We start from the raw sequence: 24,468 nt of genomic DNA on the forward strand, positions 1-24,468 counted from the left end.
CCGATCGTTCGGCCGACGATCAGTACGTGTGTACAGGGCTTAATTCACACAGGTTCTTTGTTATGTTTGTGTCCGCTAATAATGATTTCAGTGTATTTTTTTTCCCCGTCATTTCAAACAGCAGCCCTGCACACAATAGCGTTTGTGCTGATTCTGCCCGCGATTCCAAATTGCTAGGTGTGCATAGGACTCAGGTATGGACAGTTTTCAACTAATGCAATCCTGCTGAGGGAACACCAAGTGAGCTAGCTGTAGTGGAGATCCTCCACACTAGAGGGCAGCACTAGATCTCACATGCAGTTACTCTGTATTTCCTGTCTGTAAAGTTGTAGTGTAGTGCTTGAAGAGAGAGAGCAGAGTGATAGGAGGTGGAGGAAGAGGACTGCCATGAGTAAACTTCAGTGTCTGCTCCGAGCTGGGAGGGGGCCATGCAGAGCTGCAGCCATGCTGAGGAGATATAGCAGCACCGTGCAGCATGAGCCCCCTCCTCTCACTCTCACTGTACAGGAGGGGGGCGTCAGGTAAAGTGCTGCACAGGACAAACAGCACAAACTTCTCTTCCGGGAAGGGGGGGGGAGGGGAGAGCTGAAGGTAAATCATGAGGCTTGCCTGTCCCCTAATAGTACAAATACACATTCTATACATGTATCTAAATATATATACATACCCATAAACAAAGATATGGCAATGAACTACCAAATACCAAGGATTTAGCTGCACACGGAAGCGCTGTTCACATTTTACGGAAGCGCTGTTCACATTTTACGCATGTTCCAATAGCGATTTTAATTTTTCGAGATTGGCGTTTCTGCAAGTCATGCATAGGGTAGCCCAAGGCTTGACAAACTTGCTTTGAATTTAGGAGCCAGCTAAAAAAGTTAAGAGATCACTTCTGGACCAGGTTTTACCCCCTTAATGACCAGTCCATTTTTTTGTGCGATTTGGCACTGCGTTACTTTAACCACTTAAGCCCCGGAAGATTTTACCCCCTTCCTGACCAGGGGGTATTTTGCGATTCTGCACTGCGTGACTTTAACGGACAATTGCGCGGTCGTGCGAAGCTGTACCTAAACGAATTTGGCGTCCTTTTTTTCCCACAAACAGAGCTTTCTTTTGGTGGTATTTGATCACCTGTGCGATGTTTTGATCATGCGCTATAAACAAAAAAAGAGCGACAATTTTGCAAAAATAACAATATTTTTCACATTTTTTATATGAAATTCCCCCCAAAAAAATGTAAAAATCAAAATTTTTTTCGGCCAATTTGTTTTCTGCTACATATGTTTGGTAAAAAAAATCGCAAAAAGCGTATTTTGATTGGTTTGCTCAAAAGTTATCGCGTTTACTAACAAAGGGAAAGATTTTTGTCATTTTTGTTGTGTTTTTTTTTTTAACGCGTAATGGCGGCGATCTGCGATTTTTTTTTTTTTTTTGAGGGACTGCGATATTGTGGCGGACAGATCGGACCCTTGACTGACATTTTTGACACTTTTGGGGTTACCAGTGACATTACTACAGTAATCAGTGCTATACATATGCACTGTTACTGTAAAATGACACTGGTAGTGAAGGAGTTAACTTTTTTTTTTGAGAGGGAGGGGTGGTGTGTGTCCCTAGGGGCGTGATTCTAACTGTGATTGGCTGTGGCTTGAGCTGTAGGAACAGTGATCAACGGTCCTACATAGTAGAACCGCATGATCACTGTTTCTACACAGGGGAGAGTGACAGGCGGCTTTGTTTACACTAGCCGCCTGCCTTTCTCCCTCTCCACCGACGATCGCCAAGTGACCGCGCGGGGGGGGTTCGTGACCGCGCGGGGGGGGTTCGTGACCGCGCGGGGGGGGTTCGTGACCGCGCGGGAGCGCGCTCGCTCCCCAGAGCCTCACAGGCTAGTGACGTACCCATACGTGACTTTGCCTGTGAGGGGCTGACCGCCGCAGTATATGTACTTGCGGCGGTCAGGAAGTGGTTAACTGACAATTGCGCAGTCGTGCGACGCTGTACCCAAATAAAAGTGATGTCTTTTTTTCCCACTAATAGAGTTTTCTTTGGTGGTGTTTGATCACCTCTGCGATATTTTTTGCTCTATAAACAAAAAAAGAGCGACAATTGTGAAATAAAAAACAATATTTTTTACTTTCTGCTATATAACATTCACAATAAAAATTAAAAATCAAATTTCTTTTAGGCCGTTTTGTATTCTACATATTTTTGGTAAAAAAAATCCCAATAAGTGTATATTGATTGGTTTGGCATCTACAAACGGAAAAAGATTGAAAAAGGAAAGATTTACCGTATGTAGTTTTTATTTATCTTTTTTTACTAGTAATGGCGGCGATCAGCAATTTTTAGCGGGATTGCGGCGGACAGATCGGACACCTAACTGACATTTTTGGCACTTTTGGGGGGGCCAGTGACTTAGTACAGTAATCAGTGTTAAAAATATGCACTGTTACTGTAGTAATGACACTGGCAGGGAAGGGTTAACACCAGGGGTGATCAAAGGGTTAAATGTGCTAGGGGGTGCTTTCTAACCTTGTGGGGGGGATGGGCTTGCTGCATGAACACAGAGACCTGTGTTTCTAAATAGGAGGAATACAGGATCCCTGTGTTTATAACTGACAGAATAGCGGTCTGCCATGTTTACAACAGCAAACCGCCGTTCTGTCTCCACTGGGAGTGATTGCGGGTGCCTGGCAGCATTCGCGGCCGCTGGACCCACAAAGCGATGTACAGTTACACTTTCGCGGGACAGAGCCAATCTGCCGCTGTATATGTACTGCTGGCGGTCAGCAAGTGGATAACAAATCTTACGGGTTGAACATGTAATGTTCCCCAAGGTGAATGTATCCTTTAACCCTTTTTCTGCCAGAGACATTTTTGCGGATTTTGGACACATTTAACCACTTCCCGCCCAAGACCGTCATATGACGTCCTGAATTTGAGTACAGACATCTGAATGATGCCTGCAGCTGCAGTCATCGTTCATATATCATTCTTTTCTGCCGACGATTCTCTGCATCGTAAAAACAATCATAGTGGCTGTTCAGCCGCTTAATTGTTTTTACAGGTGGCGGGAGGGGACATCTCCCGCCGCCCTCTGGTGCTTCTACCGGCTCGTCCGTGCAATCAGCGAGCCGAAGAAAGAATCCGCCAGCGGTGGAAATTTACCATAGAGAATACCGGGGGCTGGATGGTTCCCGGCAGTCTCTATGACCTTTGCAGTAATCGGCTAGAAAGGCCGAGATCATGTTGAGAGTTTTGCTCTCATATCAACAACAATGTTTACATTCCTTGTAATAGGAATAAAAGTGATTAAAAAAAAAAAAAGTAAAGGGAAAGTGTAAAAATAAACACTAAAAAAAAAAAAAATGAATGCGCCCTGTCCCCGCGTGCTCACATGCTGAAACAAACCCATACATACATCACGTATGTACTCGCTCGCAAAGGCCAAGATCGTGTTTTTTTTTTTGTTTTTTATCTCAGTCTTTCCTGCCTAGAGAAGAGATGTGGGGTCTATATAAAATGGACCGGTCATGCCCTATTCCTATCACAAGGTGTGTTATAGGAATAAAAGAGATAAAAAAAAAAAAATGTAAAGGGAAAGTGTAAAAATCAAAATAAACAATATTTTTTTTTTTCTAAAGGGCCCCTGTCCCCATGTGCTCACACGCAAAAGCGAATGCATATCTACGTTGCCTATGTACTTGGCTGGAAAGGCCGAGATTGTGTTTTTTTTTCTTTATTTCAGTCTTTCCAGCCTAGAGGAGAGATGTGGGCTCTTATAGACCCCACTTCTCTCCATAAAGAGGGCCTGTCATTCCCTATTCCTATTACAAGGGATGTTTACATTCCTTGTAATAGGAATAAAAGTGATTCAAATAAAAAGGAAAGAATAAAAAATAAACAATAAAAAAAAAATGTAAAGTGCCCCGGTCCCCGCATGCTCAAATTAAGAAGCAAATGCATATGTACGTTGTGCCCACATATGTAAACGGCATTCAAACCACACATGTGAGATATTGCCACAAACTTTAGTGCGAGAGCAACAATTCTCCCCCAAGACCTCCTCTGTAACTTCAAACTGGTAACCCATAAAAATATTCAAAGCGTCGCCTATAGAGATTTTTAAGTACTGAGGTTTGATGCCATTCCAAAAGTGTGCGCATACTTAAAGCGTGACATGTTGAGTATCTATTTACTTGGTGTAATATCATCTTTTGGGCTAACTTTAGTGTTGTTTTTTTTTTTTTAATTCATGAAAGTTTTTTTCCCCAAAAAAACGCGTTTGCAAAAATTTCTGCGCAAATATCGTGTGACATAATAAGTTGCAGCGACTGCCATTTTATTCCCTAGAGTCTCTGCTAAAAAAAACATATAATGTTTGAGGGTTCTGAGTAATTTTTTAGCAAAACATTTATGGAGGAATGCCAGAAAAGGGCGGGTATAAAAGTGGTTAAAAAAAAAAAATTCGAGGCCTGAAGATTACATAAAACCCCCAACCATTATACCTTTTCTGAAAGCAAACACCCTAGAGCAGGGGTGTCAAACTCAATTTATCTATCGTTCATTGACAGACGCAGCTCCATATAATTCTTGACCATTGGGTTATGCTGCCCCCTACAGGAGTAGAACACTAGACAGGAAAAAGCTTTACCACGTCTATGGGGCCTTCCCTGCAAGCATACACCCACACACTCTGCTACAGGCTTCAGTTTGTTTCTGCCTAGTTTAGGAGTAGGACCTAGTTCCCTGCTGGGACTTCGGTCTTAGCTGTTTTATATTTTTTTTTTGGGAACCTTTTTGTAAGAGTTTACTTTTTAGTTAGTTTTGTTCCTGTGAGAACTACAAGCAACAGCCAGCTGGGTTTCAGACTGGATATGCTAGATCCTTAAGGTCTTTCAGCCCAGCCTGTGAGCGTGCTCAGGTTATAGTCCAGCACTAGGCCTCGCCACAACAAAGCCCCAATGGATGGCCTGCGAGTGAAACACCTCGCTGGGACGCATACGACCTGGGTCGCCCTGAGTTGCAGCGTACCCCTGGTCGCCAGCACCCCCACCCCGGGTGGAGAGGTAGTCTGTTCGGAGTGGTGCCCACCTCATTCAGTTGGTATGGTGAGTAAGTGTTCCCCCATTTTTCTAGCCGTGTCGGGGTGGACGTGGGCCTCTCCCTGGGAACGTCGGACCCTCGGTTATCCCTTGGTTCCCCTGGCCTCTCGGTGATACCAGAATAGCAATAAAGAAGGATGATATCTGCGCTTAGGTATGAAAACAAGAAATAATAATATAAATGAATATAAAGAAAGGCAGCCAGCCACATAGGTAATATACAAATATACAAAAACCTATAAAAAGCAGAAAATTGGTGGTAAAGGCAATATGACAAAAAGCAATTATAAAAATGAATTAAAAATGAAAAAGTCCCAGCCAGCAGTATAAATAATGTCCAAAAAAGGTCCTTATACAAAAGGTAAGTAGACATGAGACGAAATCCCAATAACCAGTGGTACAGTGTAAGATATATGAGCACCCAAAATGTGACAGTCAAAAGAGACTCTTACCAAACGTAGTTGACCCTCATTTAAGATAAGTCAAAACAGGCAGGTTACAATCAGAGTTACAGGATCGCTCCAGACGACTAGAATATGTCCTCCTGAGCAGATAACAGCACTCCTAAACACCTTCAGGCTGTATATCAATAACACTTGTACATCCTCCGCTCCCACAGTATAAGATCACCTCAAAATAGATGGACAAAGCAATAGTGAAGATGGCATAGGACTTGAATTTATTAACGCAAATAAAGGTTACACTCACATAAAAATGATGAATCGCAGCATAAATAATTTAAAAGCCGCGGCATGTAGCACGCTTAGACGTCCGGTGTCCACTTCCGCCTTACGCGTATCGTCATAGGAAATGACATCATCAGATGGGATTTCGTCTCAAGTCTACTTACCTTTTGTATAAGGACCTTTTTTGGACATTATTTATACTGCTGGCTGGGACTTTTTCATTTTTAATTCATTTTATAATTGCTTTTTGTCGTATTGATTGGCGCTGTCTTTACCACCAATTTTCTCGGTGATACCAGGCCCCCCTTAGGCTCCCCCCCCCACAAGCAGAGTCCCTCCTCAGGTTTATCCTGGTTGGGGCCCGTCCTGGGGACCCCCGATGCCACTGTCTAATGACCCCCCTGGGGGGTACTGGAGACCACATGGCTGTCCATGAAATGCATGGATGGCCATGTTTTGGTAGTTCCCCCATAGGAATGCATGGGGCGGCCATTTTTTTTGGAGTCCACGATCGCTGGACAGCAAAGAGAAGCTAGGGTGACTCTAGAACCTGACCCAGGTAATTCCTGTTCCTGTGTCAGATCGTTTTTCTCTCTTCACAGAGCGTTTCTATATCCCTCCATATCGTTTTGGTGGTATGTTACTGGGGTCCTTGTAGGTATTTCTCATTGACACTGCAGCAGGCTGTGCTAGGGCTGGGACTTGTGGTGCAGTGGTACGGATCGCGTTTTTTGCAGTTTTTTCTTAAAGCAACACTGTTTTTTTGTATTAAGTAAATATGGAGTCCCGTGACCAAATCTCACCCACAGACCCCCTCAGTGCAGTTGCGGGACCCTCCGGGACACAGCCCCTGTCTGCATTTACAGCAGTTTTGGAAAACCTGTTGTCAAAAGTGGATTTAGTTTTAAAAAAAGGCCACTAGTAGAAAGCGCCCTATGCCTTCCCCTGCCTCTCTAGTATCCTCAGATTCTGAGGTAGATATTGCCGCCGCATGCCATCCTGGTGGATCTGTGTCTTTGCATTCTGATGGCGAGGAGGATGTATCCTCGTCAGCAGCCATGCGGGAAAGCGCGCTGGTGGAGGCACTTATAGTGTCAGTGCGGGAAACCTTAAAAATGGCGGATGATTCTACAGCGTCAGGGACACAGGTGTGTCTTTTGGCATCCGCAAATCCCAGAAGTCGGGCAAGGTTTTTCCCTGTCCAGAACTTTTTGACAACATTGTCAATGAACAATGGGGGCGCATCAAACAAATTTTAGTGGTGCCTAAGTGCTTTAAAAGGTGCTACCCCTTTGCGGACGCGGTATCCACTAGATGGACCGTACCACCAAAGGTGGATTATCCTTTTTCCAGACTAAACAATACCGGTGGAGGAGTCCCCAGTATTTACAGACCCCCGTGGATAGAGGGATTGAGTCTTTGTCTCGCCATTTGCATGTGACAATAGGCTCAATACTGAAACCGGTCTTTGGGATCACTCTGGTGTCACAGACCATAACGGAATGCGTGAAGTTGCTGAAAGGTGACTTGGAAACGGAGCAGCTCTCGTCGAGCCTGATAGAGCTAACGAATGAAATGGTCCAAGCCCTTCTGTATATATGTGATGCGTCGCTGGATGCGGCTCCACTGGTAGCTAGAGTGTCTGCGGTGGGGGTTGCTATTAAATGCATTGTGTGGCTAAATAGCTGGATTGCGGACCAGGCTTCCAAAAAGGCTCTTTCTGAACTTCCCTTTACGGGAGACAGGTTATTTGGATCCTCCCTAGATGAGTTGATCAAAGGCCTTAGGGGTGGGAAGAGTACTCTTCTTCCCCAATCCACCAAGGGCAAGGCACCGTGTAATAGACGGGGACCTTCATTTACTGCTCATAGGCGACCCTTTCGTACCTCTAGGTCGCAAGAGAAAGGAGCTAAGCCATTCAGGTCTTCTGGGGGTTCCAAGAAGACATGTTTGGGTAAGCCGAGAACAGGCCAATCCGGATCTGTGGACAAATCCTCGTCTGCTTGAAGGGACGCCCCCACCGGTTTCTGGGGTGGGGGATATCTTCACTTCTTTCCAGAACCATGAACTTCCTTGATTCAGGACAAATGGGTTCACAAACTGATCTGATCAGGTTACAAGATCGAATTCAGGTCCCGACCGTCGGACAAGTTCTTCCCGTCCAACCTCTGCCTATTTCCAGATCAGTTAACAGACCTACGAGAGGCGGTGCAGGATCTGCTGTCACAGGGAGTGATTGTGCCAGTTCCCTCTCGGAAACGTTTTTAGGGGTTTATTTAAACCTGTTCACTGTAGCCAGGAAAGGTGGCAAAGTGCGTCCAATCCTGGATCTCAAAGCTCTGAACCGCTTTGTGCGAGTACAGAAGTTTCAAATGGAATCTATTCGCACGTTAGTGGTGTCCCTACATCAGGGAGACCTGTTGGCCTCTATCAATATCAAGGACGCATATCTACACTTCCCTATCTACGCTGGACACCAGGGTTTTCTTCGCTTTGCTGTGGGAGAGGAGCACTTTCAATTTGTGGCATTACCCTTTGGTCTCGCCCCTGCTCCCAGGGTCTTCACAAAAGTGTTGGCTCCGATATTGGCACTTCTACGTCAGAGGGGGATTGCGGTCCTGGGGTACCTGGACAATCTCCTTTAAGAGCAGATTCTCATTCAGCTCTGTTGGGGGATTTGGCAATCACTGTAAAGATTCTGCAAGAGTTCAGCTGGACCATCAATTTCACAAAATCAGTCCTGGTACCATCCTCAAGATTGGTCTTCCTGGGTCTGACTCTGGATTCCCCTCGGCAAAGGTTTTTCTTACCCTGGACAAGCTGCAGAAGTTGCAGGGGGCAATTCATTTGTTGTTCAGCAATCTGTCCTCTCTGCGGACATGAGAGTCCTAGGCCTGATCTTGTAGACCTCCGAGGCGGTCCCATTTGCTCAGTTCCACACCAGGTCTTTACAGAGGGAAATTCTGGTCAAATGGAACAGAGATCCAAAGTCGTTGGATTCTATGAAGAGATGGGGGTGGAGAAGAGGGGGGTGCAGCAGCTGCAGGATAGGTGCGAGGGTCACATGAAATGGCCTAGAGGGCCGGATTCGGCCAGCGCGCCTTGTGTTTGACACATGTGCCTTAAGCCCCGTACACACGTACCGATGGTCGGCTTACAAATGTTCCTCTTTTCTCCCCGGGATGTCGGTGTCTGCTGAAAAGTGCAAAGACAGCACAAGGACAGCACAAGAATTTTGTCCGCCGACTGCAGAAGTGATGTCATGTAATGGTTAACTTTCCCTGTGTTTTCTATTTTCTGAGCATGCCCAGTCTTGCAAATCTGCGGTCTGTCGGCCGAATTGTGTACTGACAGGCGAACAATCGTCCGTTCTGGTGTCGGCATACAAATATTTTCATGTTTGCACGAAAGACTTTTGTCCGCGGATTGTGCGCAGACATCTGTCGGAGGCACCATACTAACACGCGTACAATCGGCAGATCCTTCGTCCACCGACGTTTGTATGCCGACGATCGGTACGTGTGTACGGGCCTTTAGAGAATAAAATTGTGGTAGTTCCAATTTTTTTATGTCACAAAATTATTACCGCAGAGGTCTTAGAAACGCAAAATGTCAGTAAAAAAAACACATTAAAAGAGAAGATACCCAACATGTCAAACCTTAAACATGTCAGTACCCTATATTTTCCATAGGCGATGTTTAAAAAGCCCCTCTAAGTCATTAGTTTAGTGATACAAAGGATGTCTGGTGCTAGAATTGTTGCTCTCATTCTGGCGTGCGCGGCGATATGTAACATGTATCGCAATCAACGTTTTTTGGCAAAGGGTCTCTGCCGCGTACGTTTACGTCTGCACGTGTGGGGATGGGGGGGTCTCTTTTTTTTTTTTTTTTTTGGAGTGGGGGATTTTATGTGCTTGGGTGCAACTTGAATTTTTAACACATTTTTTTTATCACACAGGGGACAAAAAAGTCCCCTATGTGATGTTTTTTTTTTGTGACAGGTTCTCTTTAATGAGTCTTTCAGGGTCTAAAAGACACTGCATGTCTCCTATGCGCTCCACTGAATGTAATGCAATGCACATTGCACTGCACTACTTTCTTTCCCAGTCTTGATGGCCAAGGAAACTGAACAGGGACTCGGAAGTGACGTATCACTTCCGGGTCAACAGCATACTTCAATTCTTCTCCTGCTGTCCAGCAGGTGGTGATCCCTCCGGGCTTGCATGCAGGTGCTGGGCCAGATGGTTTTTACCTTCCAGGCAGTCCCATTCGCACAGTTCCATATGAATGGGACAAGTGTCCGAGGTCTCTGGACAATCAAATCCGGCTGAGCCGGAAAACGTAAGGGTCTCTGGTCTGGTGGCTTCATTCTTCAGTTCTTCGTCAGGGAAAATCCATTCTTCCCCTGTATCGAACAGTGGTTACCATGGGTTCCAGTCTGTCCGGGTGGGGAGGTGTCCTGGGCCGGAACTCAGCTCTGGGAGTTTGGACACTGGAAGAGTCCAGATTCCTGATCAATGTCCTGAAACTCTGAGCTATCAGACTGCCTGAATCACTGGACCGATCGCCTTCAGGGGTGTCCAGTGCGAAACCAATCGGACAATGCCACAGACGTGGCTTATGTCAATCACCAGGGTGAAACAAGAAGTGTGTTGGTAGCTCTAGAGGTAGCCTACATTCTCCGGTGGCCAGAACATTTCGTTCCAACCCTCTCCGCCATACACATTCCAGGGGTGGAAAATTGGCAGGCGAATTATCTCAGTCAGAAGGCGTTGGACCAAGGGGAGTGGTCCCTTCATCTGGAGTTGTTTCATCAGCTGTCTCTCCAGGGGGTAACTCCTGAGGTGGATCTGTTGGTGTCTCGGCTCAACAGGGAGGTGCAAAGGTATGTGGCACGGTCACGGGATGCGCTAGCGGACGCCACAAATGCACTGGTGGCCCCTGGGGCCGGTATATCTGATTTACTCCTTCCCTCTTCTCAACCTTCTACCAAGACTCTTGCGCAGGATCGAGGCAGAAGGAATTCCGGTCATTCTAGTGGCTCCGGATTGGCCTTGCCAGTCTTGGTATGCCGGCCTGGTGCAGCTGGTCACTGAAGGTCCTTGGAGACTACCTCTCAGGGAGGATCTGCTGTCCCAAGGGCCAATCTTCTATCCTGTTTTACAGATGCTGGCTTTGACGGCTTGGCTGTTGAAAGCCCGTGTTGAAGGATAGAGGTTTGTCTGGGTCAGTGATTCCTACACTATTAAAAGCTAGGAAGTCTACCTCTAGGAAGATCTACCATCGTATGTGGAAAGTGTACATTTCATGGTGTAAGTCGCTTGGTGTTCACCCTCGCTCTTTCTCGGTGGCTCAGGTCTTGACCTTCCTTCAATGGGGGAGTTGAGCAGAAATTGGCTTTGAGTACCATTAAGGGCCAGGTGTCGGCCTTGGCAGTCTTTTTTTCAACGACCATTGGCCACGCACTGCCTGGTCTGTGTACCTTTATTCAGGGATTTCGACATTTGACTCTACCAGTGCAGTCCCCACTACCGCCTTGGGATCTCAACTTGGTGCTTTCAGCTCTCCAGAAGCCTCCCTTTGAAAATATTTGGGAGGTTCCCCTGCTTACACTGTCCCAAAAGGTAGCCTTTTTGATGGCCATCACCTCTGCGTGCAGGGTGTCAGAATTGGCGGCATTGTCGTGTAGCACCCCTTACTTAATGCTCCACAATGTTAAGGTGGTTCTTCACCCCTGTTCGTCTTTCCTTCCAAAAGTTGTCTCTAATTTTCATCTGAATGAGGACATTGTGTTGCCTTCCCTGTGTCCCAGGCCAAAACATCCTAAAGAAATTACGTTGCATTACTTGGATGTGGTTCAGGCTATTCGGGTGTAGTTGGCAGCTACGGAGTCTTTTAGAAAGTCAGACTCACTATTTGTGCTCACGGATGGGCCTCAAAAAAGACTGTCTGCTTCGTCTGTGACCATTTCTAGATGGATCAGACAGACGGTGATTTAGGCCTATTCCATTAATGGTCAGGCCCCTCCTTTCCCTGTGAAGGCACACTGTATGCGGGCTCTCTGTGCTTCTTCGGCCTTCCATCATCAGGCATCAGTGACGCAGGTATGCAAGGCGGCTTACTTGGTTGTCGGTGCACACTTTCATAAAGTTTTATAATGTGGATGTGTTTGCATCTGCGGATGTCTCTTTTGGCTGCAAGGTTTTGCAGATTGCTGTTTAGAGGGCCTGTTCCCTCTTTGCGGGTGTAATGTTTTCAGGTGGGCTCCAGTTGTTTTTTGGTTAAGCTCCTGTTACCTGGTTGTCTACGGTTTAGCCTTGGGAATTGTTTCTTGCTGTTCCCACCCAACATGTTTGAAACTGCTTTGGGATGTCCCATTAGTCAAGAACATCAGGGGCTTTGTCCGTCAATAAACGAAAAAGAAAATGGGATTTGTGACTTACCGTAAAATCCATTTCTCTGATATTCATTGATGGACACAGCACCCACCCCTCTGTGGAGTTGTAATACTTCTGAAACTGCTTGTAACAAAACTATGGGGGAGTATACCTCCTGTGACTGCCCATAGGTGTAGTCAAGTTATTTTTCTGCCTAGTGTCCTACTTCTGTAGGGGGCAGTATAATCCAATGGTCAATAAGATCAGGAGCTGTGTCCGTCAATGAACATCAGAGAAATGGATTTTACGGTAAGGCAAAAATCCAATTTTTTAAGTTTTTTTGGATAGCATAGGGAAGAGAGAACACCCCTGTAACATTTGTTTTGCTGTCTATGTCCCTGTTCAGAAGACTTCCCTCTGTTTTTCTGTCCCTATGGCAATTGGATTTTGAAAATTATAGGCTGTTGTGGAAACATGGATTGGTAATACAGCTCCATTGGAGACACCTTTTCCCCATAACTCTTACAGGCATAGATTTCCTCTCACTTCCTGTTGTCTTCCTCCGTTTGTAAGTAGAAGTAATTTTGTAAGTCGGATGTTTGTAACCTGGGGACCGCATATACAGTGGGTACGGAAAGTATTCAGACCCCCTTAAATTTTTCACTATTTGTTATATTGCAGCCATTTGCTAAAATCATTTAAGTTCATTCTTCTTCCTCATGAATGTACACATAGCACCCCATACTGACAGAAAAACACAGAATTGTTGACATTGTTGCAGATTTATTAAAAAAGAAAAACTGAAATATCACATGGTCCTAAGTATTCAGACCCTTTGCTGTGACACTCATATATTTAACTCAGGTGCTTTCCATTTCTTCTGATCATCCTTGAGATGGTTCTACACCTTCATTTGAGTCCAGCTGTGTTTGATTATACTGATTGGACTTGATTAGGAAAGCCACACACCTGTCTATATAAGACCTTCCAGATCACAATGCATGTCAGAGCAAATGAGAATCATGAGGTCAAAGGAACTGCCTGAAGAGCTCAGAGACAGAATTGTGGCAAGGCACAGATCTGGCCAAGGTTACAAAAAGATTTCTTCTGCACTTAAGGTTCCTAAGAGCAGAGTGGCCTCCATAATCCTCAAATGGAAGACGTTTGGGACGACCAGAACCCTTCCTAGAGCTGGCCGTCCGGCCAAACTGAGCTATCGGGGGAGAAGAGCCTTGGTGAGAGAGGTAAAGAAGAACCCAAAGATCACTGTGGCTGAGCTCCAGAGATGCAGTCAGGAGATGGGAGAAAGTTGTAGAAAGTCAACCATCACTGCAGCCCTCCACCAGTTGGGGCTTTATGGCAGAGTGGCCCGACAGAAGCCTCTCCTCAGTGTAAGACACATGAAAGCCCGCATGGAGTTTGCTAAAAAAAACACCTGAAGGACTCCAAGATGGTGAGAAATAAGATTCTCTGGTCTGATGGGACCAAAATAGAACTTTTTGGCCTTAATTCTAAGCGGTATGTGTGGAGAAAACCAGGCACTGCTCATCACCTGTCTAATACAGTCCCAACAGTGAAGCATGGTGGTGGCAGCATCATGCTGTGGGGGTGTTTTTCAGCTGCAGGGACAGGACGACTGGTTGCAATCGAGGGAAAGATGAATGCGGCCAAGTACAGGGATATCCTGGACAAAAACCTTCTCCAGAGTGCTCTGGACCTCAGACTGGGCCGAAGGTTTACCTTCCAACAAGTCAATGACCCTAAGCACACAGCTAAAATAACGAAGGAGTGGCTTCACAACAACTCCGTGACTGTTCTTGAATTGCCCAGCCAGAGCCCTGACTTAAACCCAATTGAGCATCTCTGGAGAGACCTAAAAATGGCTGTCCACCAACGTTTACCATCCAACCTGACAGAACTGGAGAGGATCTGCAAGGAGGAATGGCAGAAGATCCCCAAATCCAGGTGTGAAAGACTTGTTGCATCTTTCCCAAAAAGACTCCTGGCTGTATTAGATCAAAAGGGGGCTTCTACTAAATACTGAGCAAAGGGTCTGAATACTTAGGACCATGTGATATTTCAGTTTTTCTTTTTTAATAAATCTGCAACAATGTCAACAATTCTGTGTTTTTCTGTCAGTATGGGGTGCTATGTGTACATTCATGAGGAAGAAGAATGAACTTAAATGATTTTAGCAAATGGCTGCAATATAACAAAGAGTGAAAAATTTAAGGGGGTCTGAATACTTTCCGTACCCACTGTACATGTATCAATTTAGAGATTGTAACAAGTAGAATGTCTCACAGTCTAGAACAGCCTTTTTCAACCACGGTGCCAAGGCACCCTGGTGTGCCCTGAGGTTCCTTCAGGGGTGCCTTGGAAAAATGCCTAAAAATTGCCCAAAACTTGTATATGAGCCAGCGTGGGGATAAAGTCTGCATTTTAGGGTACACAAAGTCACAGATTTGCATCATCAGTTGATAAGGAGGATGTCAGTTGCCTGCATAGCATCCTTGTTTGACCCTCCCCTGCCTCACTCTATCAGCGTTGGCGTTACATTAGCCAAGTGATGAAGAAAAACTGAGGAAAAACAGAAACATTGGAATCGCCTCTAATGTTGAGTGTCCTACTTGGACTTGTGGATGTTGCTGCATTATGTATAACTTTTAGCAAAGCTTTTACCATTTTAGAATGGGGCGCCTCTAGACTGTTCCTTATTTTAAAAGGGTGCCTTGAAATTGTCCAAAGTTTTTAAGGGGTGCCTTGACTGAAAAAAGGTTGAGAAACACTGGTCTAGAACAGGGTTTCTAAACTGAGGTTTCATGGAACCCTAGGGTTCCACAAGAGATCCCCAGGAGTGCCCCTCAATCTACACCTCAATCGCAGGCAGCTGACGGGTAGATTGCATTCACACTGCTGACACTGTAAAAGCTACGCAGGCAAGCGGCTGTGATACTTTTGGCTGTGAAGCGCAGGTCACCTCCTACCTTCTTGTCCATCCCAGGTACTTGTATGCGACATTACCTAGGATGGACACTAGGGGAGGGGCTGGTGGGGAACACCACGCTAGAGGTGAACTGATCACAGCTGCTTCCCTGCTTAGCTCGGCATATAAAGGGGACTGCTGCCCTGCTGTGTGCCCTGATCCCATGTAATGTGCCCTGTTCATGCCCTGATTCCATGTAATGTGCCCTGCTCTCATGTAATGTGCCCTGCTCCATGCCCTGCTGTCATGTAGTGTGCCCTGCTGTGTGCCTAGATCCCATGTAATGTGCCCTGCTGTGTGCCCTGATCCCATGTAATGTGCTCTGCTCTCATGTAATGCGCCCTGCTGTGGGCCCGGATCCCATGTAATATGCCCTGCTCTCATATAATGTGCCCTGCTGTGTGCCCTGCTGTGTGCCCTGCTCCCATGTAATGTGCCCTGCTCCCATGTAATGTGCCCTGCTCTTATGTAATATACCCTGCCCCCATGTAATGTGCCCTGCTGTGCTCTGATCCCATGTAATGTACCCTGCTGTGTGCCCTGCTCTCATGTAATGTGTCCTGCTGTGTGCCCTGCTCCCACCTCGTAATGTGCCCAAATCCCACGTAATGTGTCCTGCTGTGTGCCCTGCTCCCATGTAATGTGCCCTGCTGTCATTTAATGTTCCATGCTGCCCTCGTGTACTGTGCCTTCCTGACCCCCTGTACTCCCCCCTGTTGCGCCCGGTACACTGATTATCTCAAGTTCCACTTAGAATTGAGCATTTATGCAGAAAACAGCAAGTACAGGTTTCAAATTAAATAGGTACATTTATGGATTCTCTTATTTAATGCTATTTATAAAAATAAATGTTATATCAACAGCTCACTGATCACACCAATGTTCCATGAGCTGTAGATGTGAACATTTCAGGGGTTCCCCGAGATCCCTAACTTTTTGCTAGGAGTTCCTTAAAGATAAAAAGGTTAAGAAACCCTGGTCTAGATTCAGGGAAATCCAAGAATGAGCTATGTTATTGGACTTCCCTGCATCTAGACTGAGATACATTCTACTTACTACAATCTCTAAATTGATACATGTGTATAGGAAGATCTACCAGGTCTTTTGTTTTACTTTGTAACTATTGTGCCAGCACAGAATTGAGGCCAGAATTAAGGTTCACTCTAGCACAATGCGATTTTGATCCCATTTCAGGTGTGTTTATCTAGTGCAACTTCTTCGCGATTTAAGTGCCCGTTTACACCAGAACATGGTGTGGTAAACCTGCATTCTATCCAAATTTCCTTGCACCACGCTCGAAATGCACTGTAGTTGTGATGTGCAGCAGGTGTCAGTGTTAACGACCCCAAATGGAGGTTGCAAGCCCAGTGTGTTTGCCTGCATCGGATCGCATGGTATATAAGTACCATGTGATCTGGTTGCAGTGCAGTTTTTATTTTTGTTTTTGCATTGGAACTCATTAAAGACCAAAGGAAATAAATAGGCAAATGCAAAGTGCAATACTGCACATTATTATGTGCATGCACGTGTCAATGGGTTTTTGTGATTATATATGTGTGAGTTGATAACTGCTTCGTTTTCTTGGTGTAAAAGTCAATGGTATATACACTGATATGAGACTATAGAGCTGATTCATGACAAGTGGAGCTGTGGAGCCAGCGGCAGCTAATGAGATGCCTTGGTTCATTCTCCCAAAGAATGCATTATTTAAAGTATAAGTTTGCCTTTTGTAACATGTTTCCATATTCAGGGTGTAACATGCTACTGTAGCACCGGCCCTTGCACCCCACCCCCAATCCCCTGTTCACTTTCACAATTAAAAAAAAAAAATGCAGCTTTTTGGGGATCCGCCCACGTCATTCATTCAAAGAGTTCTGTGAACGTGAAAACACAAGTACCGACAGCCTTTGCAGCTGTCAGTTTGTAGTTTTCAATTAACTACCGCGGCGCTGTTAAGCACTCTGGTGGTTCATTGAAACTTCCTGGCAGTGTGTAAATGCCTGCCCTTATGAGGTACGATCAGACAACTTACACAGAATGTCTACAAGAGCCCTGCATAGAACCCGTGATCTGCTGATCGCGGGCGCAATGCTTTGCAGGCTCCTAGTAAAAAAAAACAAATGCATGCAAAAGATGTGCATTTTAATATTATTTATTTATTTCATTTTTTTTACAAAGGTGAACTTATCCTTTATTCTAATTGTATGCTAGAAGGTACCATTTTCTTTACTCTACTTTTTCTAAATCCACCACATTGATGTTTTAAGGTAAGGATACTCTTGTAAGACAGGATTGCTAACAAGTAAAATGCCCTCTTGATGCTTTTTTTCCTTGCTGCCTCTATGTACTTCAGCCTACTTCTTTGACATTGAGAAATCTTTGGAGACCGTCCTGGGTAGCAAGTACATCAAACTGCTGATGGACTTTACAGCTGTAAATCCTCACAACTAGGCCATGGAGGTTATACTGTATAATTGATTGTTCATGGAAACTGCACTTTTTTTTTAACAAAGCAAAGAGCAATAAATAACCAATTAGCAGACTTCTATCTGTTGCTTCAAATTGATAAAAGTTCAAATCTGGTTTCCCTGGGTTGCAGCAATTTGTATTTCTGTATACAAAAAAAAGTCTTTACAAAAATCAGTAAAACCCATACACTTGCTAGACATTTTTCAATGGAATGTGATGAATAATTAGTTCTCCATTCCATTCGGCATTTAGCTATGATTTTTTTAAACTGTCAAAAATTAGCCATGGCAAAATACTGGGAAGGTTCTGTACACTGTTTGCATAAAGAACATCCCCAGAAATCAAATTTCATGCTTAAAGAGTAACTCCACTTTTGTTAAAAAAAAAAAAAAAAACATTCCCCTCTGGGTGATCCATGTACATTGCAGGGATTTTAACAATCTTTGTTTCAGATTCCTACCTCTTGTTATTCTGAAGAAATAGCTATTTGTTTCTCTGTGTCTATGTACAGAATAAATCTGTATGGGAGTGGTTTTATATTTATTTATTAGCTGGTGCACTTGCAGGGTTCTAATGAGGAAATTGTCATGGTTTGCATCCCTTTAGACGTAATTTCCCTTGGAAGTGTCTCACTAAAAATGACATATTTGTTAAAGGGGAAGTTCAAAATCTTATTTGTATCTTAGTGCAGACATCTAGGAAAATCAATCACCCAAAAACACAAGCAGGAAATGACATCCCTGTGGGGGTTCCATTCACCATCTGTGTACAGAACTCCTCCAGGTAGCCATATTGCATTGCATTTCACAGAGGATTACAGCACTGCAGATAAAAAAGGAAAGGTCATTTTTAAAAACATTCAATTACAATTAGACTTGTGTCCCAATCGTATACGCTATTTGCATTTTGTTTTTGCGAATTGTTTTCCTACGAAAGGGGAGTTAGCCTTTAAGTGTAGTCGGTCCAGTACTTTTCTTCGAATGTAATTGAAGTAAAATTCCGGGCATCCGCAGTTCTGTTCTTAACTGTGGATTTATACTCTGAGTTAGGGTGCTGTCACATTCTGAGATGTAGAACCTGCTCCTCTGTGTGGCTGTTTTCCCTGAGAGTGGAGTCTATAAGGTAACTAGTGTTCCCCCATGGACTACCTCACAGGAGTTTGGGCTTTGTTGCAGGCTCCCCCCAGGTAACTCAACAGGCATTCATAGAAGCGGAACAGGGTAGGTTCCAGGTGACTAGGAATTGGAATGTGAAAGAAGCCCAATGCACTGGGCAGCTAGAAGCAGGGGAGAATATGGAGGCTGTGGGTGCAAAGGCAACAGGAGAGGATGAGGCTGTGGGTATTGCAGAAGCGTCTGGTGGAGATGAAATGAAATGCCATGGATCCTGTGGGCGCAGCAAAAACTGTGGTTGCTGCTGGGGTGCAGAAGAAACTGAGGATGTACCAGAGGCTGCAGTGGCAACTGGGGCGTGGCTGAGACTATAGCTGCAGTTGAGGTTCAGTGGAGATGCAGGGGTAGCTGAGGTGCAGCGGGGATGCAGCAGAGTCTTTGGATGTTGCAATGGGGCAGTGAGTGAAGCAGAGTCTCTGCATATTGCAGAGGTGCAGCCGAGATACATAGTTAGTGGCTGTTGCAGGGGTGCATTGGGGATGCAGCAGAGACTGTAAGTTTAGCTAAAACATAGTATTGCAGATACATGGGTTGCAGGAGTCGGCAGAGGAAAAAGGCTTCAGTAGTTTAGGGGAGCAATGTAGACTCTGTGTCACATGATTCAATTCCTGTTTGAAACCCAAGTAGGACGTGATGTCATTGCTTGAGTTTAAATAGTGAATTTAATCATGAGACTCGTGATGGGGCCACGACACTCCAGCATAAATTTTGGAAATGCCTGTCGATGTGGGAGGTAGAGTAGGCCCTGGATTAGAGAAGGTGACTTTAGCAGGTACAATTACACCTCTGTGTTTTATATACACTTTTTTTTATAACTTGGCCTGCCTCCCATGCCCCACAAACTTTATACTTTACGGTCTTCACTCTAGCAAATATCACCCATGAAGGAGCAGAACTACTACTTCTGTGCTGGACCCGCGCATGTAATGTGCACTCTCTATTAAATCCTATAATATGCTCTTTGATGGAGTATACATTCTTAATAGGATTGGAGATGCATACTGTATATAGGCCTAGCGCAGAAGATTTTGACAAGTTGCTCTGCTCTTTAGGTGGTGCCTCGCTGGATTGGGGACAAGATTTGCATGTGAGTTGGTGGCATTAGACAAGCTAAGGTGCAAGCTAAATGTAATTGCACTAAAGGTGATGCTACATTTTAACATGCAGGGCTCAATAAACGATGCAGGTATAATGTACATTCAAATGTGAGTTGAAAACTCATACAGCAGTGTTGAGGTGCTTTAAAACCTGTACTTTGCCCATTTATGTTGCTTGATACCTGGGACCATCCATTGCTGGTCCTCCAGTAAGGCAGTTGGAAACAATTATGATGTGCAAAACGTAGCAACATTCTGCAGATCCACTTTGCCATTTGTAATGTTAATAAAAGAGAGGTGCACTGCCTCTCCTGGTTTATTGTATCCCAGTGTGCCACAATGTGTCTGCCCTGAAGTGCGCCACAACACACACGTACAGGTTCTATGTGGATATAAATGATTGTACTATGCCCAGGAACACTTTACCTTTTTAAGCCCAGTTGAGTTTTAAAAGGTAAGGAAATCCATAATGCCCAACCTTCTAGTGTGACATTACTTCAGACCAGTCAAAACCCAAATATCAACTAAATTCAGGCTAAATAATAACAAAACAAAATTATTTTACAAAAAACATTACAACTAAATTAAACTTTATGTATCTAGCTCTTGTTTTAGAGAATCTCATTCAATTTCTGTGGGTTACTTTGCAAACCTACATATATTGTAGATTTGTCTAAACATAATAGAGTGCACAATCTGCTGAAGTAACATCAACATGGCACCAACAAATAGTTGGGGAATGTTCCAGTATGCCCTGCAGTTCAAATTCAGTTAAGTGTACTTTAAGGATTATTCTATAAACAGTAGAAGAGACAACAAGGATTTGCAGAAAGCAGTAATTCATAACAACAGTTTAGATTACCAGAGTCGGCTATTACATGAATTCTCTTTACTGAGGGTTACAGCATTTTCTACATCATTCATCATAATTGCTCTGTGCTTGTCTTATTGTTTATCTTCTCTTTATCCGGATGCGGAAGTCTTGGGTGGAGCTCTAATTTAAAGGACAGATACAATTAACTTTCTTTTTCCATCTGTAAATTGAGACTAAAATAAATGTGCTTCTATACAGGAAAATAACAATGAATAACCCACAGAAACGTAACGCCTTATCGCTCTACATGCTGCAGTCCCTTCAGAAAGATATTTCATACGACGTGGATGATGTGAATTTAAGAGTCATTGTAATTGCAGGTATCTATATATTTCTGTAGACATATATTATGTTTCCATGCTTTTTGTTTGAACCTGTCTTGAACTTTGTTGGTATCATTTTCCCTTAAGGGATACAGCTTGATGATAGTTAAGTTACCTAAATGTTAGTATAACCCTAAGTCGCCTAACCCTTTTACCACTACTGCCTTACGACTTAATGACAGTGGCAGCAGGGGGTTTTACACACACACCCGGCAGCTGCAGCCACCTGGAAGAGTGTACACTTCACAAGCCGACTGTTGGCTTTCTTATGAAACCGTTGGGGTATCTATACAGCTAGTCAGTTGCTTTCTGTGACCCCCAGAGTGTGCCCCCCAAGCATAACCCTTCCTTGCCATGCTATCCAGACTCTGCTGTCCCACCTGTGGGGTTGGGACTTGTATGCTGGGTGTTGCTAGGTAGTGGGAGGAAAGACCAGTGAACATCCATTCTTTGATCTTCCTTAGCTAAAATGTACCCAGAAGCGAAATGTAAAGTGGGAGATACTCCCTAAGGGTTAATTCAATCTAAAAGAATGCAGACACTGCAACAAAACCCTGAAAGTACATCAGCTTATTAAAAATATACCAGTCATTCTGATCCAGGATCACTATGTAAAAGACATGGTCAAACAAACAGTTGTTTCTACAAAGCAGAAACAGTTAGGAGTTTGCAACAAAGTTGTAAAAATCCTTGCAATGTACATCGATAATCCAGAAGGAATTGTTTTTTGTTTTGTTTTTTTTCTCAACAAAAGTGGAGTTTCTCTTTAATTATCAAGCTGTGTCCCTCAATGGACAATAGAGACATACAGCATATCCTCCCTATGTTACTGACAGCTGTACTTGTTTCTTAGGATAGGTATACATTTTGCTAACTTTTGGTTGATTAGTAGTGGCGGTGCATGAGAAGCCAACAGAATAAAAAACATACTCTGTCAAGTGAGAGGTTAAACCTGAATTCCAGTAATGCAGGCACACCATGACTTGAGTCTAATGAGGTGCTTGCCGCAGGTAGACTTTTCTCCGTTTTTCACATCTGACAGGTTTGCTGTGCTCCAGGAAGATAACTTCTGGAGCTCCAACACTGCTCACTGAGGTCTCATCTCATTTCCTTCAAGAGCCGAGTCACTGGAACTGCTATACTGCTACTCCCCTCCTTCTACCCATTCACAGAAGCCTTTGTATTATGTGAATTCATTCACAAAAGACAGTCTTCTGTGAATAGACAGCTGGGGGGGGGGGGGGCACAGGCATAGCTGATTTGTGTGCTTCTTTCTTCACACAGCCAGAGTGTATCCTCCAACAGTGCAAAAAAATCTGTCACATATAAGTCAAAGAGATAAGTCCCGGAGATGGCATGCACCTAATTGGATTTAACTCAGTGTGCCTGTACTTTTTGCAAAGTTGCTGCATTCCTGGAATTCAACTTTAGGTTTTGTTTGCCACCGCTGCATTCTCATGGCAGTTCAGGTAAACAGTAGGACTGTGTATGGGCATTAAATTGTATGTGCATTCATTAGGAAGTAACAAAGACTGGATCTTCACCATTTTAAGGAAGTTTTAAGGAAGGAAATAAGGTATACAGAATGAGTTCACATTTGACATTTGTTTTTTTTTTTTTTTACTAAAGCTAGAGAGTGCAAAATTAGTCACATTTCTGCATAGAAACCAATCAGCTTCTAACCTCAGCTTGTTCAATTAAACTTTGGCAATAAAACCTGGAAGCTTATTGGTTTCTATGCAGAATTGTGACTAATTTTGCACACTCTATCTTTAGTAAATAAACCCCTAGGTGTCTGGGAATATTGTTTGTCATATTTTATCAACTGATATGCTCACTTAAGGCCTCTATCTGAGCCTTGTGTAAAGTGTACTTGGCCTTCAGATTTTCAGTACCCTGAGAACAAAATGTTCCAATTGCAGCCATGTACAATTAAGAGACTGTGAAAAATAAAACGTGGTACTGTATTGTTTTTTAGTTCTCACGCAACCAAAAACATTTATTTTATGTGTCTGGTTTAAAGCTGAAGGCCCTGTCTTCTCTTCTGGCCATAATCTGAAAGAATTTACATCTGCACAAGGAAAAGCTTATCACGCAGAAGTATTTAATGCTTGTGTCAAGGTAAACACTTTTCTTTATATTCCGAATCAAGATCGATTTATTTTTTTTGCATTGTTGGATTTGAAGCTATTAGAAAATGTCTGTGACAATTAAAACCAAGTGCATCTTTAACCACTTCACCTCTGGAAGGTTTTACCCCTTCATGACCAGGCCATTTGTTTACTATTCAGCACTGACTTACTTTAACTGGCAATTGCACAATCTTGCAACACTGTATGCAAATTACATTTATGTTCCTTTTTTTTTTCCATAAATAGAGCTTTCTTTTGGTGGTATTTGATCACCACTGGGTTTTTTATTTTGCGTTATATAAGTGAAAACAAATCAAATTTCTTCATAAATTTACTGTAGACCAAAATGCATTCTGCTACATGTCTTTGGTTAAAATGGTATATATATTTGAAAACCGGTTAATCTTGAGTCCCTTAAAATGACAGGACAGAGCAAATACCCCCAAATGACCCCTTTTTAGAAAGTCCAAGGTATTTAGTAAGAGGCATGGGGAGTTTTTTGGAAAATTAAGAAATTAAAAAAACATTTTTTTTTTATTTATTTTTTATTTATTTATTTTTTTTACATACTGCCCGCAGTGCAGTACAACAGCATCATTTGACTGGTGACAGTATGTTAAAAAAAAAAAAAAATAATTTTTTTTATTCAAATCTTTTTTTAACTTTTTTTTTTTTTTTTTTACATTTATCTGAGCGACACTGTACTATTTTAGGGGATGATCAGGGATTTTCGGTTACATTCATAATCGCTGTGATTACAAGTAATCTGTGATTGGCTACAGCTAATCACATGGTACGAGGTGCTGTAAATTGCCCAGGTACCAGGTGATAGTTGTGGGACAATTACAGCATCACTATAGGAATCACAGCTGTTATGAAATTAATTTATAGCAGCTTTGATGACATTGTGATCGTGTGATAGCATAGTGATCACATGATCCTCCGGGCACCGAAAGCAATTGCAAGATCAGCATGCTGTGCACCCCTAACCCAGAACAGGCTGGATCGCATACATGTACGTAATCCAGCCTGCCCATGCCCACCCGCCTGCCCGCAGTAAAAGTACTGTGGGCGGTCTTAAAGTAGTTAAAGTACACATCAAGCCTAAAACTTTTTACTAGCTTTTGATAGAGTGGGGATTGACTCTAACTCATCAATCTTTAATTGATTCTGGTACAATCATTTTATTGAGTAAATTAATATCAAGATACAGACTTGAGCAAAAAAAGGAAGAAGCCAGGGCT

At 43.7% G+C, this 24,468-nt stretch overlaps 1 protein-coding gene across 1 annotated transcript in view; it reads left to right on the forward strand.

Annotated features, from left to right (window-relative positions):
• The first annotated feature begins 339 nt into the window (after nucleotides 1–339).
• Nucleotides 340–24,468, forward strand: part of ECHDC3 (enoyl-CoA hydratase domain containing 3) — a 35,367-nt gene continuing 11,238 nt past the window's right edge. Inside the window, exons 1-3 of the mRNA XM_082256578.1 lie at nucleotides 340–521; nucleotides 20,968–21,089; nucleotides 23,116–23,213. Coding sequence (XP_082112704.1) covers nucleotides 388–521; nucleotides 20,968–21,089; nucleotides 23,116–23,213 — 354 coding nt within the window. The 5' untranslated portion in view covers nucleotides 340–387. The remainder of the gene's footprint in view (nucleotides 522–20,967; nucleotides 21,090–23,115; nucleotides 23,214–24,468) is intronic.

Source organism: Pelophylax lessonae, assembly GCF_965119305.1.
Source record: "Pelophylax lessonae genome assembly, chromosome: 4".
Lineage (NCBI taxonomy): Eukaryota > Metazoa > Chordata > Amphibia > Anura > Ranidae > Pelophylax > Pelophylax lessonae.